The sequence below is a fragment of the Raphanus sativus genome, unplaced genomic scaffold (genome assembly GCF_000801105.2).
Source record: "Raphanus sativus cultivar WK10039 unplaced genomic scaffold, ASM80110v3 Scaffold0367, whole genome shotgun sequence".
NCBI classification, from domain to species: domain Eukaryota; kingdom Viridiplantae; phylum Streptophyta; class Magnoliopsida; order Brassicales; family Brassicaceae; genus Raphanus; species Raphanus sativus.
In genome coordinates, this window is record NW_026615687.1 from 19,196 (window position 1) to 42,752 (window position 23,557).

The window sequence follows — 23,557 nt, forward strand, 5'->3', positions numbered from 1 at the left end:
TTGATTCTCTAAATTGTTAGAATTTATTTAAATTAAAGATTAAGAAAATTATATGAGCATGTTTCTACTTATTTCATTTTGGAAATGTTTATATCTTTTATCAAAATTATTCATAAAAATAATCTTAATAAAATTATAAATATATATATCAAAATTTTAGTGACATAATATGTAATATTTATTTTCAAAATAGTACTTCTAGTTTCATACTATACATTTATAATATACTCTATAAATGGAATAATCTATTTTTGTTTGTTATTTATTATATTATGGAATGAAAAATAAAGTAAGGTTTAAACATTTTTACTCTGTAATCATTTTATTTCCATTTTGAAAGAAAAATATAATTTTATATTGGAGATATTCTAATACAATGAAACATGAAAGAATTTCGAATCCACTAATTTAAGTGATTTACCTAGATATTAAATATATAGCATTCTACTTGTATATTTACAATTCATTTTATTATGATAACTAGAATTATTAATTATATTTTTCAACTCGTGATACTATTAAATGGGTTTACATATTTCTGTTTCGGATAAAAAATAAAGTTATTTTAAAAAATCACAATGGGTTTACATTATTTCTGTTTAGGTCAATAAATTTTAAAAAATCATAATGCAGTTAATTTATAGATATTTTATATAGTTTAGAAAAGAAAAAGTATATGCTAAAAGTAATTATTTCAGGTTGGTAAAATCCGTGTGTTACCTCTTCCGCTTCAATAGCAAAGGGTAAGTTTTCGAATCTTTTGACCAGATAAATTTAAAACCGACAGGGAAACTTGCTTTTGTTAAAGTGAGATTGCACATAGGAAATAGAAAGTCGATAATTGGAAATTTTATAGTTCTATAAATTAAAAGGGATTAAGAAGCACCGCTTGGTCTCACCACTCAAGGTCGAACGTATGGCTAGTGGGCACAAACTTCTGTACCAACCTTTAGATACTAGCGGCACGAGGGGGCTTCTATTTTCTTCATTTTTTTTTCTTTTGATCAATTAGAAATGTGTATTAATATATGTAGGTTTTTGCACCGTTTAACGTCAAAACCGTGTCTTTTCTTACAGTATGAGAAATTTTTGATTTTTTAGAGCTCTAAATGTTCTAAATATTGCTGACCTCAACATATTTGTCGATATTGACATATTGTCATATACTATATTAAAACGTTTGCTTTTGTCTTCTTTGAAAAATCAGATGCTGAAAACTGTTACATCTCTTTTTCTTAAATCTCTTGTCCCTGTCCATTTCTTCTCACTGAGTTAATTGAATGTTGCAAAAGAGAAACCGAATAACTTCAACCAAATTTGCACTTATCGGCCAGAAAAAAGGTTCCATTCGATAATGATATTTTATATCATAGAAGTGATAATAGTATAGTAAAAAACTTCCATATATATCATGGAACAAACTGGAACACACATGGGGCTCTCTTATTTTAAGTTATTTTCTTCTTCGGGTGATTTTTAACCATGTTTTTTATATAGTTATATATAATACTATTTTTATAGTATCTTTACATAATTGTCAATATAAAAGAAGAGAGTGTCTTCTTGCATATATCCTTCCTAGGAGTAAAACTGTTTTTGATTAGATATTGGGTTGTTCATACGTTCATCCTCTCTAAAAACCAAAACCTCTTTCGTTAGAACGAAATACCTATCTTTGTGAACAAATTACATCTCGTATACTTCAGATCTACAAGCAAAAGTTGGACCATATTACAACTGTGTCTTTGTTTATCTGAAGTTGATGGGAATAAGCTTTGGTGAGATCTCTCCATATGTTTTAGATCCTCCTTTTTCTCTCTCTTAGTAATCTCAACCACATCAAGCTCTTGCCGGGTTATACAGACGTGGATATCTATGGAGATCGATAGCCAGATAGTTTATGTTGTTTGATGACTAGATTTATGGCCAAGTTGGGTTAGTTTTTCCTTTTTTCTGCCCCCTTACTCACATACAAACCCTATCTTTCCGTACAAAATACTAAAAACCCTAGCTTCCACTCTCTCTCTCCCCAAAAGATATTATCATTTCTACTTCCACGAGAAAGGATTATTCGGATTATTCACGGATCCACCACACCATGAAAAGCTTGCATGTGGAGGCGAACGGAGGAGATCTGGCTGAAGATTGTGGAATACTCGCCGGAGGCAGTGATGAGGCTGTTTTGATGGATGGGATGGGTGAGGTCGGTAGAGAGATCTGGCTAGATAACCATGAAGGAGACCATGGTCATGGTCATCGTGAAGATGATGATATAATTGTTCATCATGACCCTTCAATGTTCTACGGAGATCTACCAACACTCCCTGACTTCCCATGCATGTCATCATCTTCATCATCTTCAACATCTCCAGCTCCTGTCAACGCCATCGTCTCCTCAGCCTCTTCCTCTTCCGCAGCCTCTTCCTCAACTTCCTCGGCTGCTTCTTGGGCTATATTGAAATCAGACGGTGAAGATCCGACGACTCAGAATCAAAACCAGTACGCATCGGGAAACTGCGATGTCGAGTCTTCAGCCGCACTACAGTCCACTGCTTCCATGGAGATTCCGTTGGATAGTACTCAAGGTTTTGGTTGCGGCGAAGGCGGTGGTGATTGCATTGACATGATGGAGACTTTCGGGTACATGGATCTACTCGATAGCAATGAGTTCTTTGATACTTCAGCCATCTTTAACCAAGACGAGGACACGCAAAACCCTAACTTGATGGAGCAAGCGCTGGAGAGAAAAGACCAGGTCGTTATTCCGGTTATGGAGAATAATAACAGTACTGAAGGAGACATGCAGATGATGAACCCTCCGTTGGAACAAGAGGATGATCTTACGGGAGTGTTCTTGGAGTGGCTGAAGAACAACAAGGAGACGGTTTCAGCTGATGATTTGAGGAAAGTGAAGATAAAGAAAGCTACTATTGAATCAGCAGCTAAAAGGTTAGGCGGTGGGAAAGAAGCGATGAAACAGCTTTTGAAGCTGATTCTTGAATGGGTCCAAACCAATCACCTACAAAGAAGACGCACCAACGATCTCTCATATCAACAAGATCCGTTTCAAAATCCTAACCTACTCCCACCGTCTGATCAAACATGTTTCTCACCTTCCACATGGGTTCCGCCTCCTCCTCAGCCACCACCACCACCACCACCACCACCACAACAACAGGCTTTTGTTTCGGATCCGGGTTTTGGATACATGCCTGCTCCAAATTATCCGTCTCAAGAATATTTTCCATCACTCGAATCTCCACCGACGTGGCCACCACCACCACAGTCTGGTCCCATGCCACTTCAGCAATTCACTATGCCAAACCCTCAGTATACTCCATTTCAAGACCCTGGAGGTGGTTTCACAGGATACAACATGAATCCATATCAATATCCTTATCTTCCTTCTTCCGGACAGATGAGAGATCAGGGATTGCTTCGTTTGTGTTCCTCAGCTACTAAAGAGGCAAGAAAGAAAAGGATGGCGAGACAGAGGAGGTTCTTGTCTCACCACCATAGACACAACAACAATCAGCAGAACCAAACTCAAATCGGAGAAGGCTGTGGTGCTGTGGATCCTCAGCTTAACCATGTACCTACTACAGCCACGGGCGGGACTTGGATGTATTGGCCTAATGTCCCTACCATGCCACCGACGGTCTCATCTCAACTACCGGCGATGGAGACTCAGTTGCCCACCATGGACCGAGCTGGCTCTTCTTCTGTTATGCCACGTCAGCAGGTGGTACCAGATCGCCGGCAGGTACTGTACATACAAAATCATCCTTCTCGTTGAGTACTTTTAGCTACATGCAAAGAGTGGTGAACTTGCAACTGTTGTTATATGGTTGATGAAGCAAATGTTGATATAATTGCGCTATGTAAATGAAATGATTTTTTTTTTGGGGTGGGTTTGGTTTAATTTCAGGGATGGAAACCAGAAAAGAACTTGAGGTTTCTCTTGCAGAAAGTGTTGAAGCAAAGCGACGTGGGTAACCTCGGAAGAATCGTCTTGCCAAAAGTAATTTTACTTCTAATTTCTTGGAGCCTTTGTTTTCCTTTTTTTGAAAAAATATATATTAGTTTCTACGTTCAAGTAAATATATGTTATCATTGTTGTTAATCAAATTTCTCTCTCTATTTCTTAATTTTATTTTTAAAAATGTAAAACAGAAAGAAGCTGAGACGCATTTGCCGGAGCTGGAGGCAAGAGACGGCATCTCTTTGGCCATGGAAGACATTGGAACCTCTCGTGTTTGGAACCTGCGCTATAGGTAACTACGAAATAAGCGAACTTGTTAATTTTTATTTGTTCTTTTATAAATGAACTTATTAGTGTATCTGTCAAGAAATGGAACTTGGCCAATCTTCGGTTATTCATGGAACTTTCTTCTTTAACTGGTATGCAGATTTTGGCCGAACAACAAAAGTAGGATGTATCTCCTCGAAAACACCGGTATGATCTTGAGAATACAACAACCCTTACTAAATTTTCGTTTCTATATACCGGTTTTATTCTATAATTTTAACGTGTTTTTTGTTGACATTTTATAGGCGATTTTGTGAAAACAAATGGGCTCCAAGAAGGTGACTTCATAGTCATATACTCCGATGTCAAATGTGGAAAATATGTAAGAAGAAGCATCACATTTATCTTCTTTAATTTTCAACCTTCATCAGTACTTTTTGTTAGCATAATTAAATTCGTAATTACGTAATATTTTGGGGACAGTTGATACGAGGGGTTAAAGTAAGGCAACCGGCGGGACAAAAGCTAGAGGCTACGTCGTCCTCAGCAGCTGTAACGAAGAGACAAAGCAAGTCGCAGAGGAGCATTAACAACAACTCTCCGTCAGCAAATATAGTCGCTTCACCAACTTCTCAAGCAGTTAAATGAAAAAGAAAACGATATAAATATATTATTATGTACGAAATAATAAAGAGACAAAAAGGAAAAATGGCATCGTACCTGAGCTTGCCACTTCTCGTGCATGCATGGAATCTCGTGGACCAACGGAGGTTTATGATTAAAGCAGTTTTGTCGAGGTCCAACTTTTACTCCATTTCTCCCTTTTCTTCTCGAGCTGTCTTTAAATAACTCTTTTTACCTTATGGATGTTGTAGAGATAATTAATTCTGGAAATGGTGTTTGTATTATATTTCAGGGGAGATTGTTACAGTATTTTTTGTTGTTGTAAATTTGTTTCTTTCACGTATGATGCACTGAGATGACAATATCGTTCTGATGTGTTTTTTTCGTGCGTGTAATGTTTTCATGATATTTTACGTGTCAGGAGTTTATCACTTTACCTATTGGGATTAGGATTGTTGTGAAAGCTATATTCATACTCTGGGCTAGGCATTTCTATATAAGAATATCTCTAATTTTACTCTTGAAATAAATAGTTTAAATCTTATGCAACTTCATTTCATATCTCTGTATAATGGAATAAGAAACAGAATTAATTCAAAATACTGATCCAATTATTTTTACTTGTTGTTCTATATTTACTTTAAGATGAAGTATGATTAGAATTAAATTCAACTAAATTACGAAGCAACTGTATTTGAAATAGAAAATGAAGCAATGCATTAGATATGTTTCAAATACTGAAAATAAAACCCAATAAGAACCCAAATAAAAACATGAAAAATGCTAATAAGATCTTCAATCTCCGAAAGCACCTTCCCAAATTGCTATAGAAACGATGCAACTATTGACATGCACTTTTCTAAAAAAAAAACTATTGATATGCACTGGTCAACAAAAACCATTCCTCCTTTAATGTTCAAACTTTGCTTCAGCAGTTCAGCTGTTGCCATGGACCGAATAATTGTGTTAGCCTGTTTTATATGGGCTAGCTACTTTCCTGATTCAAGTTTGGTTACTTAGCCACTTGGGCCTACGAGCCTTATAAAACATTGTATTTCTCCTTAACTTTAGTAGTCAACTTCAAAAGAAAACAAATGAGATACACAAAATCGAGTCACATAACTAGACCTTTTTGTTGTTATTGAAGGATTTTCTGTTCTCTTTCACACGTATACTAGACTCAATTTATGGAGTTTTAGATTGCACAACTAATAAAATTAGGTCTTTCTAAAAAGCAAAAAAAAAAACTAATAAAACTAGGTACAGGAATTGAGTCCTTATTTTAATTGTTAACTAGATTTTTACCCGCACTTTGAAAAGCGCGGGATTTTTTTCTCAATTAGGTTTAAGTTCGGTTGTGATTTTATGTTTTAATAACAAAGAGATATAAAATTCATTCGTTTATGTATGAACTCGAGCTAAGATGCTTTGCTCTAGTTAGTTTGGATATTTTGTACATTGAATCGGTTCTCAATTAAGTTTCAATTGGTGCTCTGTAATTTGTTATGTTAAAATATATAAAAATTGATCTGATACATTTGTTTATCGTCGGTAGATTATTTTAATATTTTATGTTTGGTTATGTTAGATTGGTTATTTTTAAAGATGATTTATTATAAAACCATTTTCATTAATATAGTAAAAATCTGATATGGATTATCGATATCAAAATCAAAATGAGTTTTTCCTACCATATATATAAAGTGAGTATTTCTTGAATATCTTATCGTGACAACCAGATCCGTACTTTATTAGAAATGTTATTTTCTATACAATTTAATTTGAAATATAAATATTTTAACCCATTTTCCGAAGCTGGAGAAATTTATGGTTGGAAATTATAGTAAAATTATATTTTTCTATTTATATATATAATTATGTTGAAATTCGTACATTTATGTATGAACTCGAGCTAAGATGCTTTGCTCTAGTTAGTTTGGATATTTTGTACATTGAATCGGTTCTCAATTAAGTTTCAATTGGTGCTCTGTAATTTGTTATGTTAAAATATATAAAAATTGATCTGATACATTTGTTTTATCGTCGGTAGATTATTTAATATTTTATGTTTGGTTATGTTAGATTGGTTATTTTTAAAGATGATTTATTATAAAACCATTTTCATTAATATAGTAAAAATCTGATATGGATTATCGATATCAAAATCAAAATGAGTTTTTCCTACCATATATATAAAGTGAGTATTTCTTGAATATCTTATCGTGACAACCAGATCCGTACTTTATTAGAAATGTTATTTTCTATACAATTTAATTTGAAATATAAATATTTTAACCCATTTTCCGAAGCTGGAGAAATTTATGGTTGGAAATTATAGTAAAATTATATTTTTCTATTTATATATATAATTTATGTTGAAATTCGTACATTTTATATAAAAAACATCAAAGATGATAATAAATATTGTAACAAAAAAAAGTTCATCACGTATACAAATAAAAATGTGACTATTTAATTCAAATTCTATGTGAAACTATATTAGGCAATTTAAATTTGATAAGATATATACTGATATTTGTTTGTTTAATGAATATTGTTTGTTCAGATTTTCTAAAGATCTCTTTAAGATATTTTAGGTCATTTAAATATTTAATAATTATTCTATTTCAGTGGCACTCATGTAAATAGTTTGAAAAATCAAGGGGATGTCTAAAATATGTCTGCTGTTTTAATTGTATTGATATTGTAGTAATTTCACAATTTCATATTATTATTTTTAAAAACTAAAACTGCACAGCATAGAATAATAGAGATTCAATTCAAGATGATCGACCTGCCCCTGGACCTATTACTGAGGCATGACTCATGACTTAATGAGAAAAAGGTGGAATTGATGAAGAATGTCTGATGTTCTGAAAGTGAGGTTGATTACAACAGGAGCAGCGTGGGAATTGAACAGTTTTGGTTGTTGATAAAGACGTGACATAGTTGTGTCTTAATCTAATCAGAGATTCCTTATGTTTTTATCTTTCTTCTTCTATAAAGTTGCATGAGGTTCATATCTGGCGAACATATGTAAAATTGTTCGTTATTATGATCAAATTTGACTTTTTAATACATGATCAGCTTTGACTTTTTTTTTTTGAAACTATGATCAGCTTTGACTTCTTTTACGATTTCTAGTGTTCTCGCCATTTAGAGATACTTAACATTCAGTACTAGTTTAACAAATAACTCGCCTGTGAAAACACATTGGGAAAGATATTTGTTTAAAGAAACTGAATTGTTTTTTTTTTTGTTAAAATGAAGAAACTGATTTGGTATTAGTAAAGCATTAAAGCTAAAGGAATGATTTCATTTGTTATATTCAAGAGCAATGAGTGAAATCAATCTTTATTCATTTATTATCATTTTATTTTACTCATCTTTTCTCTTCAACTAACTCGTATATGTTACTTACTATTTAGACGTTAAATACTTTTCCAACTTGCAACAAAGAGCAACGAGTGAAATCAAACTTGAGCTATATCCTGTTTAATTTAAAAATCAGTTTTTAACAAAGAAAAAGTCTTTAGGAAAAGTCTAATCAAACCAAAAAAAATATCAACAATTGTTTCAACTGATTAGGATCAACTTCTTCCATAACGACTTTTCATCGGCATGAATAGGATATTGCATTGTTATTTTTTTTTTGAAAAAAAACTGATATAACTGAATAAAATAAATGCACAATATTTTACGCAGATCAGATTATGTTAACTGATTATCATATAAGTTTTTCAAGAAACTTACAGATATCTTTTAAAGGTGGTGAGTAAGTCATATATGTTATTTTATCTTTGCTTATTTTGCATTTATCTAATATGATCATTTTTTTCTTAATTATCTTCCTTGTAATAAAATATTAGTAAATTTTCAGAATTCTGATTAGTCCTATATTAGCAAAAGAAAAATATAAATATTTTAAATGAAATTTCTGGCATTTAAATTATGATTTTGCTAATATAATTTGATTTTGCTACAGTTCATAAATTATGATTTTGCTACAGTTCATAAACAATACTTTTGCTTTGAATGAAAGTTTTTTCACTTTAAATTACTTTGATTAAAATACTTTGATTGAAATAGTGAAAGTACAAAGCCGAAAAGAATACCAAAAACTAAACAGGCGGATACAAGAATCCCCGAAAAAAAGTTGTAGACAAAAAGGCATAGTGGAATTAACATACACCAAAATCACAGATAGAAATTAAACAAGCTGAACCTAAGATTGGAAGAGCACCAAACAGAACTTACACAACCTGAACATAATTTTGAATGGAATTAGTTTTTCTTTATCCACTAGCATAGATTTAAACTAGCCGAATAAACAAGAAAAGAAATGCACCTGCTACATATGAATTTTCTAAATAAAAAATACTAATCTTTCTAAAACATTAAACTCAACTCTAAATTATTCATTCTGAAGTGGAGAAAATACAACTCTTAAATGTTTTTTTTTTGGATACCGACCGTGTACTCGATTGCCCACCGTTTAAATTTCGAAAGAGGCAATACACAAAAGGACATAGACAAAACAACTTCTCACTTAATGTTCATCTTTCCTTTTTTTCTCAAAATTTGGCACTTTTCCCACACTCCTTGGTTTTCTTACAATAACTTGTCTTCTCGAAACCATAACTTATCTTTGATGTTCCTCCACCACCGTTGATTCACTTGTCTCTCGTATTCCATGACTCATGTACGGACAAGATTCAAGATCACAATACAGAAAAAGACTTCACTTCTGATTAAACAACAACAAACATATTTTATCATCTTGGCAGAAGAAAAAAAAAAGTCTTGATTCGAAATTTGAGCGTGCTAATGGTTGAATCAATTAAAGCGACAAAGAAAAGCAACTTTATAAAATAACTAGTAATCAAGTAGATTTATACCATTCTTGTCCATCGCTTTGATTTTTTTTTTTTAATAAGAATTTTTTACTTTCTATGCCACTTTTCGTCTTTCTATTTTCACACTAAGCTACTTACCACTTGTTACATACTTTCCTTCTACTGTTGTTTGCTCAAAAGACTCCCATGTCCTTGCTTTAGACCAGAATCGATTTTGGTCCAATTTAGACAAACCAAACCACACTCATACCGGTTCCTCTTGCAACAGACCAAATTTGAATTTCATTGGAGCCCAGTTTCTTTTTTCGATCTAACCTTTTCATCTTCTCTCTCGAACTCTCTCCCCCATTTTCATCTCCTTTTATTTTCTTCTCTCTCGAACCCTAACCACCGTCCTCGTGCTCGCCTCTGACTTTCTTCTTCCCTAACCACCATCCTCTTGCTCGCCTCCGACATTCTTCTTCGCTGTTGTTCTCGAACTCCCCCCCCATGGCAGGTACGGTTCGTCTTACCCTTTGCTTCATCGTTTTCTTTTATACATTGTCTTGCTCCAGTTGATCCCGTTTGTGATTATGTTTTGGCTGCTCGCCTCTGTACACTAGTGATTCTCTTTCTTTTTTGTTCCCGTCGCTAAACCCAATGTTAGATCTGGGAAATTAGGGTTTTTTATTTCTTTTCCCGTCACATAGCCATCTCTGTTCTTCTAGATCCTTTAATTGATTCTCGTTTCATTTTGTTAGTTTCTTAGTGTTTTGTGGATTTCAAAATTTACATCTGCAAAAATTCGATTTCAAAATCCAGATCTGAAAAGATGTGGACGGATAGCGTGTGGATGGGATTACGTGGACGCCTCAACAATTTATGGACAGAGTAGAAGGAAGAAAGATTTATGGACGTCCTTAGCAAACTGACATAATTCTCAAGCTCTCATCCACAAAATATTTACTTTTTATCCTCCATGTGCGTTTTCACAATCTGCCTTTTGTGTATTTTTGTGATTGATACCTCAGCCTATATAATATATTAAACCTAACTCTAGGTAATTTGTATTATGTGGATGCAATATAATTGGAAAAGTGTATACGAATGGAATAGATACAAAAACGTTTTGTGGATGTAATAGACGTAAAAAAGTTTTGTGGACGGTAAGAAGGTAAGAAGGTTTTGTGGATATAAGGTTTTTGGATAGAATAAATTCATAAGTCTGGTCACAATTTAATGGACATAGTAGAAGTACGAAATATTTGTGGACGGAATAAATGCACAGATCCGACCATAATTTAGAATCAAACCGCAGTGAACCAATTTAAGAAAGGACATTTAATTAGGCCTGGGCATAAAAACCGAAAACCGAAAACCGAACTGAAATCGAACCGAAAAAACCGAATCCGAAACCGAACCAAAGTTTAAAATAACCGAACGGTTCCTATATTTCTATAACCGAAAAACCGAAACCGAACCGGTACCGAACCGAGAACCGAATGGGTACCCGAACATCCGAAATACAATTTATATACCTAAAATATTAGTTATATTTAGTACTAAAATACCAAATATTCTAAACATTATACACCAATTTATCCCAAAATATATAGAAAATATTTTTTTTGTTATTTCAAGTTATCCAACTTATCCTAAAAATTAAATTTTCCGAATATTTTTATCGAAAATATTAAAATTTATATGAATTACCTGATTTATATCTGAAAACTTCTCAGAAGTCTGTTTTTAACCATGAATCATCCAAAATTAACAGAAAAACTGGAACTAATATGTAACCGAATTAGAACCAAAAATTTATAAAGTATTAGTCGATTCTTATAATTATTATCCGAACCGAACCGAAACCGAAAAGAACCGAACCGGATCCGAACCGAATTTCATATATAACCGAACGGTTCCTATATTTCTAGAACCGAAAAACCGAAAACCGAACCGGAACCGAACCGAAAACCGAACGCCCAGGCCTACATTTAATAAATGAAACACTAAACCGGGACGGTACCGGTTTTTCTTCCCTTCTCGCTATATACCAAACCCCATCAAACCAAACTTCATTTAACAAAAGGGCTTTTAAGACAAAACACATGACGCAGAAGTAGAGAAAGTATGCAACAAGTGCAAAGTGGCCCGCGACGTAAACAAAAGACAAAAAGTAGCCCATTACGTAAACGACTCTTTTAATAAACACTTCTTTACTTTCTGATAAAAGAAAAAAAAAACACACCAACTTTTAGACACATCCAACGGTAAAGAATCAATCTAGTTCGAGTTAGAATCATAGCCGTTTAACATTATTTTGACCAAAGCGCTTACAAAATGGTCCATACACTCTCTTTCCACTACAAAGCTCTGTCCCTCACTCACACTCTCACTCTCTCTCTCTCTCAGAATGGCTTCATTGAGATTTGTTCATGTCTTCTTCTTCTTTAAGCTCTTTCTCCTCTCCCACTGTGCAACATCTCTCTCCGCCACCTCTTCCGATGTGAAGCTTCTCGTCTCAAAAATCAAACCTTCCCTCCAAGGCACCAGCGAGAGCCTCCTCTTGTCTTCTTGGAACTCATCCGTCCCCGTCTGCCAATGGAGAGGGGTAAAATGGGTATTCTCAGACGGCTCTCCTCTCCAATGCACCACCACCACCAACAACACAGACCTCTCTCTCTCTTCACGCCAGTGGACGAACCTCTCTCTCTACAACGACTCCTCTCTCCGCCTCCTCTCTCTCCAGCTCCCTTCCGCCAACCTCACCGGCTCTCTCCCCAGAGAGCTCGGCGAGTTCTCTATGCTCCAAAGCGTCTTCCTCAACATCAACTCCTTGACTGGGACAATCCCTCTCGAGCTCGGCTACGCTTCTTCTCTCTCCGACCTTGATCTGAGCGGTAACTCCCTAACCGGCGTCTTGCCTCCCTCGATTTGGAACCTTTGCGGTAACCTCATCTCCTTAAAGCTTCACGGTAACTCCTTCTCCGGGGTCTTACCTGAGCCTGCTTTGCCGAACTCTACTTGCGGTAACCTCCAGGTTCTTGATCTTGGTGGTAATAACCTCTCCGGTGAGTTCCCTGAGTTTATCACAAGGTTTAAATCTCTGAAGTCGCTTGATCTCTCGAGTAATATCTTTGACGGTTCTGTCCCTGATGGTTTGGGGTTGTTACAACTCGAAACTCTCGACCTTTCTCACAATAACTTTAGCGGGACGCTGCCGAGTTTCTCCGGTGGTGGTTCCAAGTTCAGAGCTGAGTCTTTCCAAGGGAACAGTCCTACCCTCTGTGGTCTGCCTTTGAAGCCCTGCCTAGGCTCCTCCAGGTTGAGTCCCGGCGCCGTCGCTGGACTGGTGATCGGTTTAATGTCCGGAGCAGTTGTTGTGGCGTCGTTGCTGATAGGTTATCTCCAGAACAAGAAGAGGAAGAGTAGCGTAGAGAGTGAAGATGATTTAGAAGAAGGAGATGAAGAAGAGGAAGTTGATGGTGGGGGCGGTGAAGGGAAGCTGGTTGTGTTCCAAGGAGGTGAGAATCTGACTCTTGAAGAGGTTTTGAACGCGACGGGGCAAGTCATGGAGAAGACTAACTACGGGACGGTGTACAAGGCGAAGCTTAGCGACGGTGGGAATATTGCGTTGAGGCTGTTGAGAGAAGGTACTTGCAAGGATAGAAGCTCTTGCTTGCCTGTTATAAAGCAGTTGGGACGCGTAAGGCACGAGAACTTGGTTCCTTTGAGAGCTTTCTACCAAGGGAAGAGAGGAGAGAAGCTTCTCATCTATGATTACATCCCCAACATTAGCTTACATGACTTGTTGCACGGTAAGGTTACATTTAGTCTTTCTTCTCATTCATCAGTTTTGTGTTTAGTATTCATGTATCAGAGGTCTTTAGTTCGAGTGATCGCTGTGACGAAACTAATATTAAAAAATAGTATTCATGTATTAGAGGTAGAGTAATTCTTGGGTTCACTCCCTAGGGTGAACTAGGTTCACCACCAATAGGAGTTCACCATTTTATATTACGTTTTTTAAAAAATTAAAAAATAAAAGCTCAAGAATTAAAATAAAAAATAATAGTAGTTGAAAAAAAATATTTTTTAAAAAAGCTTTTTATACCATCAGCAAAATGCTAAACCCTAAACCCTAAATCCTAAACCCTAGACCATTGGGTAAACCCTAAACCCTTGGACAAATTCTAAATTCTTGAATTTTTTAAAGTAATTTTAGTACCGTCAGCAAAACACTAAACCCTAAACCCTAAATACTATACCCTAAACCCATGGATAAATCTTAAACCCTTGGATAAATCATAAACCCTAGAATTTAAGATTTATCCAAGGGTTTAAGATTTACCCAAGGGTTTAGGATATAACATTTAGGGTTTAGGGATTAGTATTTAGGGTTTAGTATTTTGTCGATGGTATTAAAATTATTTTTAAAAGTTTTTTTTGTTTCCAACTAATTTTATTTTTTATTTATTCTTATCTTTTTAATTTTTAAAATATGACAATATTTTGTTTCCTTTTTTAAAAGATATTGAATACAAAATGGTGAACTCTTATTGGTGGGTGAACCTAGAGGTTCACCCTAGGGAGTGAACCCAAGAATTACTCTTAGAGGTACTAGTTTGAGTGACCGCTAAGACGAAACTAATATTAAAAAATAGTATTCTATGTATGACCGTTGAGACGAAACTAATATTAAAAAGTAGTATTCATGTATCAGAAGTCCTACTTCGAGTGACCGTTGAGACGAAACTAATATTAAAAAATAAGTATTTATGTGTGTTGTTTTTGAATGGTTGTTATAGAAAGCAAACCGGGGAAGCCAGCTCTGAACTGGGCCAGGAGACACAAGATAGCGTTGGGGATAGCGAGAGGACTCGCTTATCTACATACCGGACAAGAAGCTCCTATCATCCACGGCAATATAAGATCGAAAAACGTGCTGGTGGACGACTTCTTCTTTGCTAGGGTAACTGAGTTTGGGCTTGATAAGATAATGGTGCAAGCGGTGGCGGATGAGATCGTCTCGCAGGCGAAATACGACGGGTACAAGGCGCCGGAGCTTCACAAGATGAAGAAATGCAACCCGAGGAGCGACGTTTACGCGTTTGGGATCCTTTTGTTGGAGATACTGATGGGTAAGAAGCCTGGAAAGAGTGGGAGGAACGGTGGTGGGGAGTACGTGGATCTGCCTTCTTTGGTTAAAGCTGCGGTGTTGGAGGAGACGACGATGGAGGTTTTCGACTTGGAGGCGATGAAAGGAGTGAGGAGTCCGATGGAGGAAGGTTTGGTTCATGCGCTGAAGCTGGCGATGGGATGCTGTGCTCCTGTTACGACGGTTAGACCGAGTATGGAAGAGGTTGTGAAGCAGTTGGAAGAGAACAGGCCGAGGAATAGATCAGCGTTGTATAGTCCTACTGAAACCAGGAGCGACGCTGAGACACCATGCTGAGTTGTTTTGGTTTATGTTGTTGTTATTATACAAAAGCCACTTTTGGTTGGTTATATGCATTTGTTTCATAGGAAAGGGAACCATTCTGATTTCATTTTGATTTTTAGTTTTATCTTTTTGTCAATGACAATGGTGTTAATGTTAACAGAAGCTGAAGAAGCTAATATGATGAATCTACTTCAGTTATTTTCTTCGGTCTTTGTTTCACATCCCTCTACATTCCTTCTATAAGGAGCTCCACGCTCCATTTTCTCCAACAATACAAAGCAATGTTTTGCTCGGGGCTAGTTGTTAAATCATCTGACAAAAACAGCCACTGGTGATTTTTTTTTTTTTTGGCAAATTTTCGGTGAGTTTCCAGCGAGTTTTCTGGCGATTTTTTGGCATGTTCCGAGAAGTATTCCGTGAGTTTATAAATTGTATCGTTTTTGTTAAGCCAGACCAATGCTATTTGGGCGATTTTCTTTCCTTTTTAACGATTTTTGTTTTATACTTATTTTGAATTTTAGTTCGGTTTATTTAAATTTTGAAACATTTGCTTATTGAGAGTGTGATTTGTTTATATAAAATATAATTTTGGAAAATTTGAGATTATATGAGATTGGCTTTAAGATGAATGGCATAAGGGGACAAATGTTACAACTACATTTGTTTTATTAAAATAACGTTTATTTATTGAGATGGGCACTCATGATCTATGGATACAGTATTAAAACTATACGTATTGTTCCAATTTTTTTTGAAACATCGTATTGTTCCAACGATCTGATATGTATAAGCTATAAAAACATGACAACATAAGACGAAGAACCACAGAAGCTGGAAATAAGGATATCTTAGAAACGGCGATATATATATAACGCATTTGATTCTACAGTGAGATCAGTGACCAGATCCGTATTTGCCTTTAGAAGAGGTTGGAGTGGGTGGAGTACGCTTGCATCGCTGGTATAATTTGCACGGAGGGGTTGTAGGGGGTGGAGTACGCTTGCATCGCTGGTAGAGTTGGCACGGAATAGACGGAGGACCAATAAAGTAGCGGCGTTGCCTTTGGACTGTCACTTGATCAGGATGGTTTGTCTCTTCTGCACCAGCGCCAACCAAATGCATTACTCATTTATATATGGTTTGGCAATTCTAGTATTGATTTGTAGCCCAGCATAGCTAAAGGCGAATCAAAAATTAAATTGGGTTGTAAGACAAAAATTGTCTTCTTCTTCATATCCACTTAATTCTTTTATCCACAAAACCTAAATTTATGTTTGAATCGAACCAAAAAGAGAAAAAACTACCAAAATTTATTCTAATTTTAAAAGTTAGAATTAGTTTGGTTTAATAAATATATATGAACTAAAACTTTTGTTAAAAAAAAAAGAAAAAGAAAACCAATCGATGTTTTATGTTCAGTATTATTACCTTTGTTATTTCGTATTCTTTAATCGAGAATCCAAAAAATATCAAGAACGCAATAAAACATTAAAATTTAACACCCTTGAGTTAAATTACCTAACTGGTAAACCAAAATAGTCATGACTTATGAAAGACAAAAAAGACTCACTGAGTTCGTGGAGCTCCGTTTCTGCGCCAAGGGCTTTTTCCATATGCGGAAACACAATAAGAAGAAGAAGAAAGGAAAACATGCAGGAGACTATGGAAGATGTCATTATTTCTTTTTAGTTTACTCATCAGTGTGGCTCATGTGACCCACTTATATAGAACATCGAGGTGCAAATAACAGGGAGTAGAACATATGGTAGAGATGAGAGAGAGGGAGTTGAAGCTATCGACGACTTAGTTGCCACGGTCTAGATGTTTTGGTAGTATTGGGCGAAAGGTCTTCCCTCGCAGGTTTCAATTCACTGTTCATGTGATGTGCATAGTATTGGATTCTTTTTTACTTGTATTGGATTATTTTACGTCTACATAAAATTATGAGTGGTGTTTATTATTATGTTGGGTTTATAAAATTTGAAAAAAAAATAATTAAGAAAATTTTGATTCCAGCATATATAATAATAAAAAAACTTAAAACTATGTCCAGTCATGTGAAAATATATAAAGAACGGATAAGAACTCAAGAAGATGACATTTGAGGTCACGATTTTATTCTGTAGAAAATTGTTATTAACTTATATTATAGGCCGTTTAGTTTAAAGGCAGAGCCAAAACAGAGGAAATATCTTTGTGAATAATACGTTTATTGCACAAGTTTCTCAGAGTTACAAGCGTTTGATATATAAAGAAGATGCTGAAGGATCTAGACAATAGACAGCTGTGACATCAGTAGCAAAAGCCACTTTTGGTTGGTTATATGCATTTTTTTTTGAACATTAAGGTTATATGCATTTGTTTCATAGGAAAGGGAACCATTCTGATTTCATTTTGATTTTTAGTTTTATCTTTTGTCAATGACAATGGTGTTAACGTTAACAGAAGCTGAAGAAGCTAATATGATGAATCTACGTCCGTTTATCTTCTTCGGTCTTGGAGCCTTCTTATTTTCCTTTGATGACACTTGACTTGTTGGATGAATCTATAATCAGGGGCCCGGCTCAAACAGTAAGATGGTCGTGCGCTGACTTGAGCAAAATAAGACTCTAGTTTTGTAAAAGAAGAAAACATGACCCTGTGCAAACGTGTTGTGAGCACGTGCTCTGAGCAGACACTGTCTATAATCATGGCTATAGTAGCCTTTGGTATAAAGTCTTCAGAAGAGGTTGATTTGAAAAGATTCTGAAAATAGGATGATACTACTTCAAAAGCTTCAGGTCTGAGTGCGTAACAAGACATTGTCTCCCCACGATTTATTTTGTAGATGATATTTTGAATTATATACATGTACAAGGATTAACAAGAAACAAAACTTGTCAACTGAAAATGGAAACAAAAAAAAAACGAAACAAGTTAAACGAGCCTGGGCTTAAAAACAATGGGCCGAATCGTGTGAAAATAGAAAACCAATAAAAACGACGTAGTTTTGAATCATCGTTTGTTTGTTCTGTGAGCGTCCCCTGAATGAATCAGTGAAATGCGAAATTTTGAAATTGAGCGGAAGTTGCGGTAAAAGGAGGTTCGAAGGCGCTTAATCCTCGGAAACGTTGGATCTTTTTGGGTCTCTGTCACAAAGTGTAATCAACGCTCTCTCATCCTCTTCTTCCCCCTTCGTCTTCCCGTTTTCTCCGATTCTCCTTTTGTTTGTTTCTCTCTCTCCCTCTCTCGTTCTCAGTTTCGTTTCTCCGCCTTCCTCTGTTTGAATGCTCAATGTGAAGGTAATTCTATCTTACGCCACCATCCTTGATTAATCGCATTATAATTGATTCGATGTTGCTGTATGATTATTCTTCAATTGGTTAGAAATTCTCAGATGATTCATTCAAGGATTTATAATTGATAACATGTTCCTAGAAAATGTGAATTTACATTCATTTTGTAGGAGATCTTTAAAGGCCCTACAAAAAGGATATTTGAGCTGGCTTTGTGTGTTTTTAGCTTTTGTGCTGTTGGCCATGATCATTGATGCATGTTCTCTTTTTTTTTTACTATTATTTTGAATTATTTTGTCTAAAATGACTGATTCTCATGATATTGTTTCTTTCCTTTTATGTTTCCAGGTGACACATACATTCCTAAACTGAAGATTCCTTGACCGTTTCTGCCTTTACTTTGTATGGCAGCTCAGAGATTGAACTGAGAGAAAGACGATCAAACTATGTCAGATACATGGAGTCGGCAAAACGTGAATAAAAACGTTTCACTTCAGACCGGGGAAGAGTTCTCCATGGAGTTTCTCAAGGACCACACTCCTCCTCATCCCACTCATAACGATGTCCATACATTCGGTGACCTTTACTACCACAACCAGCCTGCCGGGTTTCATGACCTGAGGAGGATGGAATCAGAGTGTCATCCTTCTGATGCGTATGACTTCGGGCGTGACCCCACCACACACATGCCTCAGTTCAACAACGCATGCGGCTACAACAATCTTGGTGGTGAAAATAAGGAAGTTATAACAACCAGGAAGGCTTTTGGTGAACTAAACTCAAACCAAGGATGTGTCGTCGTCACTGGGAAGTCTGCGCCTTCTGTCTTCTTACCAGAGCGTGTTCACTCCAACAACTACACTGCAGGAGGAGGAGGAGACTTTGATAGGTTCGGTAAAGTTAAGTTTCTTTGCAGCTTTGGTGGGAAGATCATGCCGAGATCCAGCGATGAGAAGCTAAAATACGTTGGAGGAGAGACGCATATTGTTTCCATCCGCAAGAACCTTTCTTGGGAAGAACTCAAGAAGAAGACCTCAGCTATTTGCCAGCAGTTGCATTCAATCAAGTATCAGCTTCCAGGTGATGAGCTTGACTCGTTAATATCTGTATCTTCGGATGAAGATCTTCAGAATATGATGGAAGAGTACAATGTACTAGAAAGGCCCGAGGGTTCACAAAGGCCAAGACTGTTCTTGATTCCTATTGGACAGCCTGAAAACAAGGCTCAGCAGATGAAAATCGCCGGTGATACAAGTTATCATGTAAACCATTTGGACCAGATGCTCCGGCTTGATACTAGTGCAATGCACTCGAATCAGCTTTTCGGTGGAGTTCAGTATAGCATGTCTGCTTATCCATCGCCTCCTATTTCTCCTTCACCGTTCATGCACAAGGATTGCTCTCAGTTCCTTGGCGACAACTCGAGCTCCGAGAGCAATAACTCCTTCACTCTAGCTCAACCAGAGCCTTCAGTGAACTTTCAAACATACAAGCATGACGCGGAGAACTCTTACGGGATTCAGTTCCAGAGTGGCTTCAACAAAAACCATGAGACTCCTCCCATTATCAGTCATGGTAATAACGGGAGAGGGTTCTACTGCGAGAAACCGTGCATACCTGAAGAACCTAAGGTCTCGTTTTCTGGTTCTACAAATTCAAATGACTCCTTCTTGGGAATACCACACTCGTACTCAGACTCTACACTGGAGGTTAACGGTGGACATTCTAGTTACTTTTCACAAGAGAGACAGAGCCCATCTTCACCTTTGAACTTTACAAAGAAACAAACAGAAGAAAAGCCAGTGCAGGAGCATAGGAACAACGATATATCTAGCCGTCGTACACAAAGTAACATACTCGATTTGACGTCCACTGACGGAGGAGGAAGGCCAGGACTATTCGGTGAAGACAAGACAATACATAGAGACACTTCTGATGTATGCAACAATCATTTTGATGAAATTTTTCTAAATCAAGATGGGAACAGTGGGAACGTTGTGGGGAGAAGGGTAATCGCTACAAACATGGAATCCAAGAACTTGCCAATCTATGGAAACCAGACCTCAGTGGTTAGTGTTGACCTATGGAAGCAAATAATGCAAGATAATGATCGTTTGATGGCTGGAACCTCATCTGGGAATCTGATCTCCTTGGAAGAAGGCATTGCAGATGACACCCCAAATCAGGAAAGAAGACTTAGTAAGACACCTTCTGATATTATTCAAGAACCTGTAAATGAAGCTGCCAGGACAAGGAATTTGGAAGTTTCAGGGGTGCTGTTAAATAAGAGAGCGGACTCTGATGTGGATTTCTTGTTCAACATCTCTTCGGAATCAGCAAAGAGAGAAATTGTTCATGAGACAGGGCGCTTAGAACTTGATCCAACACAAAAGAATGTGAGTATTCCAAAAATATACAGTTATATTTGTCACCAGTACATAATTATAATAGTAATAACTGTCAATGACGTGCAGAGAGTACAAAGGGAAAGTGGTTCCGGCCATGTGAGAATCCAGAGCATGGATTTGAATCAGCCAGTGCCAGAGACAACAAATGAAACTTACAAGTTGAATATCCCATCTGTCCAAAGGCAAGATTCACTCACAACCACTCCACACACAAGGTTGGACAGCAGTGATGATACTCTCTTCCTCTCTGAGGTAGTGATTTTAATTGTTTGTAAACTTATAATTTAAGCTAAGAGATGGTCTTGTTCTCATTATTGTCACTTGTTGACAGGACGCTGAAGCTAATGTTGACGAGAAAAACAACAATTTTAATGACACACTCATAGTTGAAATAAAAGCCAGTGTGTATGGCTTGCAGGTACTCAAGCTTGTCACTTCAGAAAACTGAGTCATCCTTAATCACATCATGACTTTGTTATTCACCCATTTTAGTAAATCCCGCTTGGAAAATTGAAAAGCTAAGCTGAGGCATTCTGACTCCTTAAAATTTTATTTGACAGCTTCTACTGTTGTCTATTCTCTGAACAAGATTTAATACAGAAAATGATAATTATGTATGACATGCTTTAGGCATTGATTTTTATTTCTTTTACCTATATCCTAAACCTTCAGATGATAAAGAACGCTGATCTTGAAGACCTAACAGAACTTGGATCGGGGACGTATGGAACTGTCTTCCATGGGAAATGGCGAGGAACTGATGTCGCAATAAAGAGAATAAGGAAAAGCTGCTTTGGAGGAAGATCATCAGAACGTGAACGCTTGGTTAGTCCTCAAGTCTTTTTGTGTATTCATTATCTTTTTATTGCTGGCATACACACACATACTATGGATTCTAGCTCTTCAACAGAATTGAGGATTAAGGTCAGTGTCATGGATTCTTTGCTGTCTTATCAGACCAAAGATTTCTGGAGGGAAGCACAGATACTCTCAAATCTTCATCACCCAAATGTTGTTGCATTCTATGGTATAGTCCCTGATGGAGCTGGAGGAACATTAGCGACTGTTACTGAGTTCATGGTGAATGGGTCACTAAGGCATGCTCTTGTCAAGAGAGACAGGTTGCTCGACGCTCGGAAAAAGATAATAATAGCAATGGATGCTGCTTTTGGCATGGAGTATTTGCACTTGAAGAACATTGTCCACTTTGATCTCAAATGTGAGAACTTGCTCGTCAATCTAAGGGATCCACAACGGCCTATATGCAAGGTAAACATAAATTTTGATGACAAACAATCTCATCCCGATTGAATCTTAAGCATGAAAAAAAAATCTTCAGGTGGGAGATCTTGGCTTATCTAGAATCAAACGTAACACTTTGGTATCTGGGGGAGTGAGAGGAACACTTCCATGGATGGCACCAGAACTCTTGAACGGAAGCAGCACCCGGGTTTCAGAGAAAGTAAGAGAAAACCTAATTTAGATTCCATTAAAACACACACACAGCTTATGTAACTGGGTGTGAACAGGTTGATGTATTTTCATATGGGATCTGCCTATGGGAGATTCTAACAGGAGAGGAGCCCTATGCAGATATGCATTGCGGAGCAATCATTGGTAAGTCTACTCAGTTTTGTTTTTTCGCTTTCCTCTTTGCTCAGCTGTTTTTCCCTCTTTGTAGGTGGGATAGTGAAGAACACGCTTCGGCCTCCCATACCGAAAACATGTTCTGCGGAATGGAAAAAGCTGATGGAACAATGCTGGGACATAGACCCGGATGCTCGTCCCGCCTTCACCGAGATAACAAGCAGACTTCGATCCATGTCAATGGAACTCGTCACTAAAAGCAAGAAAAGAGAAAACAAGCCCTGAAGACGACGTTACAGAGAATCGAAGAAACGGGTTTTTAGTTCACATTCTTTCATATATTTATCTCATTCTGTACAAAAAAAAAACATATATGTAAATCTCGAAATTTGTCATGTAAATGTTATTGTGTCCAAAACATAAGGGGGATGGAGAAAGAGAGTTTGCAAGTGAAAAAGAAGAGACAATAAACTCAGTTTTGTTTTACACATCTTTGTATAAAAGTTGGTACTTTGGTATTCTCTCGGGAGGAAGCGGACAGTGAACAATCATCTTCCCTTTCATCGCTCCTCTGAATATTACCTACACACAAAACAGAGGATTTCAAAATCTAAATGAAAATCAATTATTTACAGAAACTAATAAAATTTTAAATTATTTGAATTTACCTCAACGACATCAATAAAGTCTTGTTTCTCGTGGAATTTACCTACCCACTTGGTATGATCCGCAGTTCTGTAAGAAAATTACCAAATCAGAATTAACTTTTTTTTTAAAAAAGCTTTGTAATTATTTCAGTGAAACAGAGAATGTACCCAGAATCAAGTTTCATGTGATGAGCGTTGAAGAAGAAGATGGTTGAAGGGAACAGAGTGATGTCGAAGTAGTTGACGTAAACCTGAACTTGGTCCGAATCAACGTCCACCAAAGCTACTGTAGCGAATTTCGAGACATCTCTCGCCGATTTCTCCAGCTGCAAAAAAATCAAAATTTAGGGAGAAGAAGAAAGAGAGACGAAGAAGAAGAAGATATCAACGTTACAATGTCATCAAGAAGGAGACAGTTTTCGTCGGAGAGACGGCCGAATCGAAGGACAAGCACTTTATCGATGGTGTTGTTGATGATCCGATCGATCT

The 23,557-nt window shown here is 36.6% G+C and overlaps 4 protein-coding genes across 5 annotated transcripts; 3 read left to right on the forward strand and 1 right to left on the reverse strand.

Annotated features, from left to right (window-relative positions):
- Positions 1–1,483: 1,483 nt before the first annotated feature.
- LOC108861053 (B3 domain-containing transcription factor ABI3-like) lies at positions 1,484–5,338 on the forward strand. Of its 2 annotated transcripts, XR_008939984.1 has the most exons (7): positions 1,484–3,763; positions 3,929–4,021; positions 4,174–4,274; positions 4,410–4,456; positions 4,555–4,631; positions 4,733–5,046; positions 5,125–5,338. XR_008939984.1 is itself a non-coding variant. In XM_018634883.2 (6 exons), exons 1-6 carry the CDS (start codon positions 2,099–2,101, stop codon positions 4,895–4,897), a joined length of 2,148 nt encoding a protein of 715 aa, XP_018490385.2. In that variant the 5' UTR covers positions 1,484–2,098; the 3' UTR covers positions 4,898–5,338. The 2 variants fall into 2 exon arrangements, 1 of the variants encoding a protein (XP_018490385.2); XM_018634883.2 differs by having other exon boundaries at positions 4,733–5,338.
- A 4,880-nt stretch (positions 5,339–10,218) lies between these two features.
- On the forward strand, positions 10,219–15,354 carry LOC108805378 (putative kinase-like protein TMKL1). Its single transcript, XM_018577409.2, has 3 exons — positions 10,219–10,225; positions 12,039–13,526; positions 14,517–15,354. Exons 1-3 carry the CDS (start codon positions 10,219–10,221, stop codon positions 15,161–15,163), a joined length of 2,142 nt encoding a protein of 713 aa, XP_018432911.2. The 3' UTR covers positions 15,164–15,354.
- Positions 15,355–18,145: 2,791 nt separating this feature from the next.
- On the forward strand, positions 18,146–22,907 carry LOC130501989 (uncharacterized). Its single transcript, XM_056996802.1, has 9 exons — positions 18,146–18,432; positions 18,775–20,822; positions 20,901–21,086; positions 21,166–21,252; positions 21,507–21,659; positions 21,792–22,103; positions 22,174–22,296; positions 22,364–22,451; positions 22,516–22,907. Exons 2-9 carry the CDS (start codon positions 18,873–18,875, stop codon positions 22,704–22,706), a joined length of 3,090 nt encoding a protein of 1,029 aa, XP_056852782.1. The 5' UTR covers positions 18,146–18,432; positions 18,775–18,872; the 3' UTR covers positions 22,707–22,907.
- On the reverse strand, positions 22,781–23,552 carry LOC130501986 (uncharacterized; the record flags this gene model as incomplete). The annotated part of the gene is made up of 4 exons (XM_056996799.1): positions 22,781–23,003; positions 23,090–23,156; positions 23,237–23,394; positions 23,463–23,552. Coding segments are annotated over 4 exons (414 nt in total), but the record flags the coding sequence as incomplete, so codon positions are not given.
- Between the last annotated feature and the right edge of the window lie 5 nt (positions 23,553–23,557).

Bases quoted from the DNA above. Each gene is read 5' to 3' on its own strand.
- LOC108861053 (XM_018634883.2), top strand. From the start codon at position 2,099: ATGAAAAGCTTGCATGTGGAGGCGAACGGAGGAGATCTGGCTGAAGAT. The intron at 3,764-3,928 runs GTACTGTACATA...GTTTAATTTCAG, and splicing joins TGGTACCAGATCGCCGGCAG to GGATGGAAACCAGAAAAGAA. The intron at 4,457-4,554 runs GTATGATCTTGA...GACATTTTATAG, and splicing joins GTATCTCCTCGAAAACACCG to GCGATTTTGTGAAAACAAAT.
- LOC130501989 (XM_056996802.1), top strand. From the start codon at position 18,873: ATGTCAGATACATGGAGTCGGCAAAACGTGAATAAAAACGTTTCACTT. The intron at 20,823-20,900 runs GTGAGTATTCCA...AATGACGTGCAG, and splicing joins TTGATCCAACACAAAAGAAT to AGAGTACAAAGGGAAAGTGG. The intron at 22,452-22,515 runs GTAAGTCTACTC...CCCTCTTTGTAG, and splicing joins GCATTGCGGAGCAATCATTG to GTGGGATAGTGAAGAACACG.
- LOC108805378 (XM_018577409.2), top strand. The intron at 13,527-14,516 runs GTAAGGTTACAT...TGGTTGTTATAG, and splicing joins CTTACATGACTTGTTGCACG to AAAGCAAACCGGGGAAGCCA.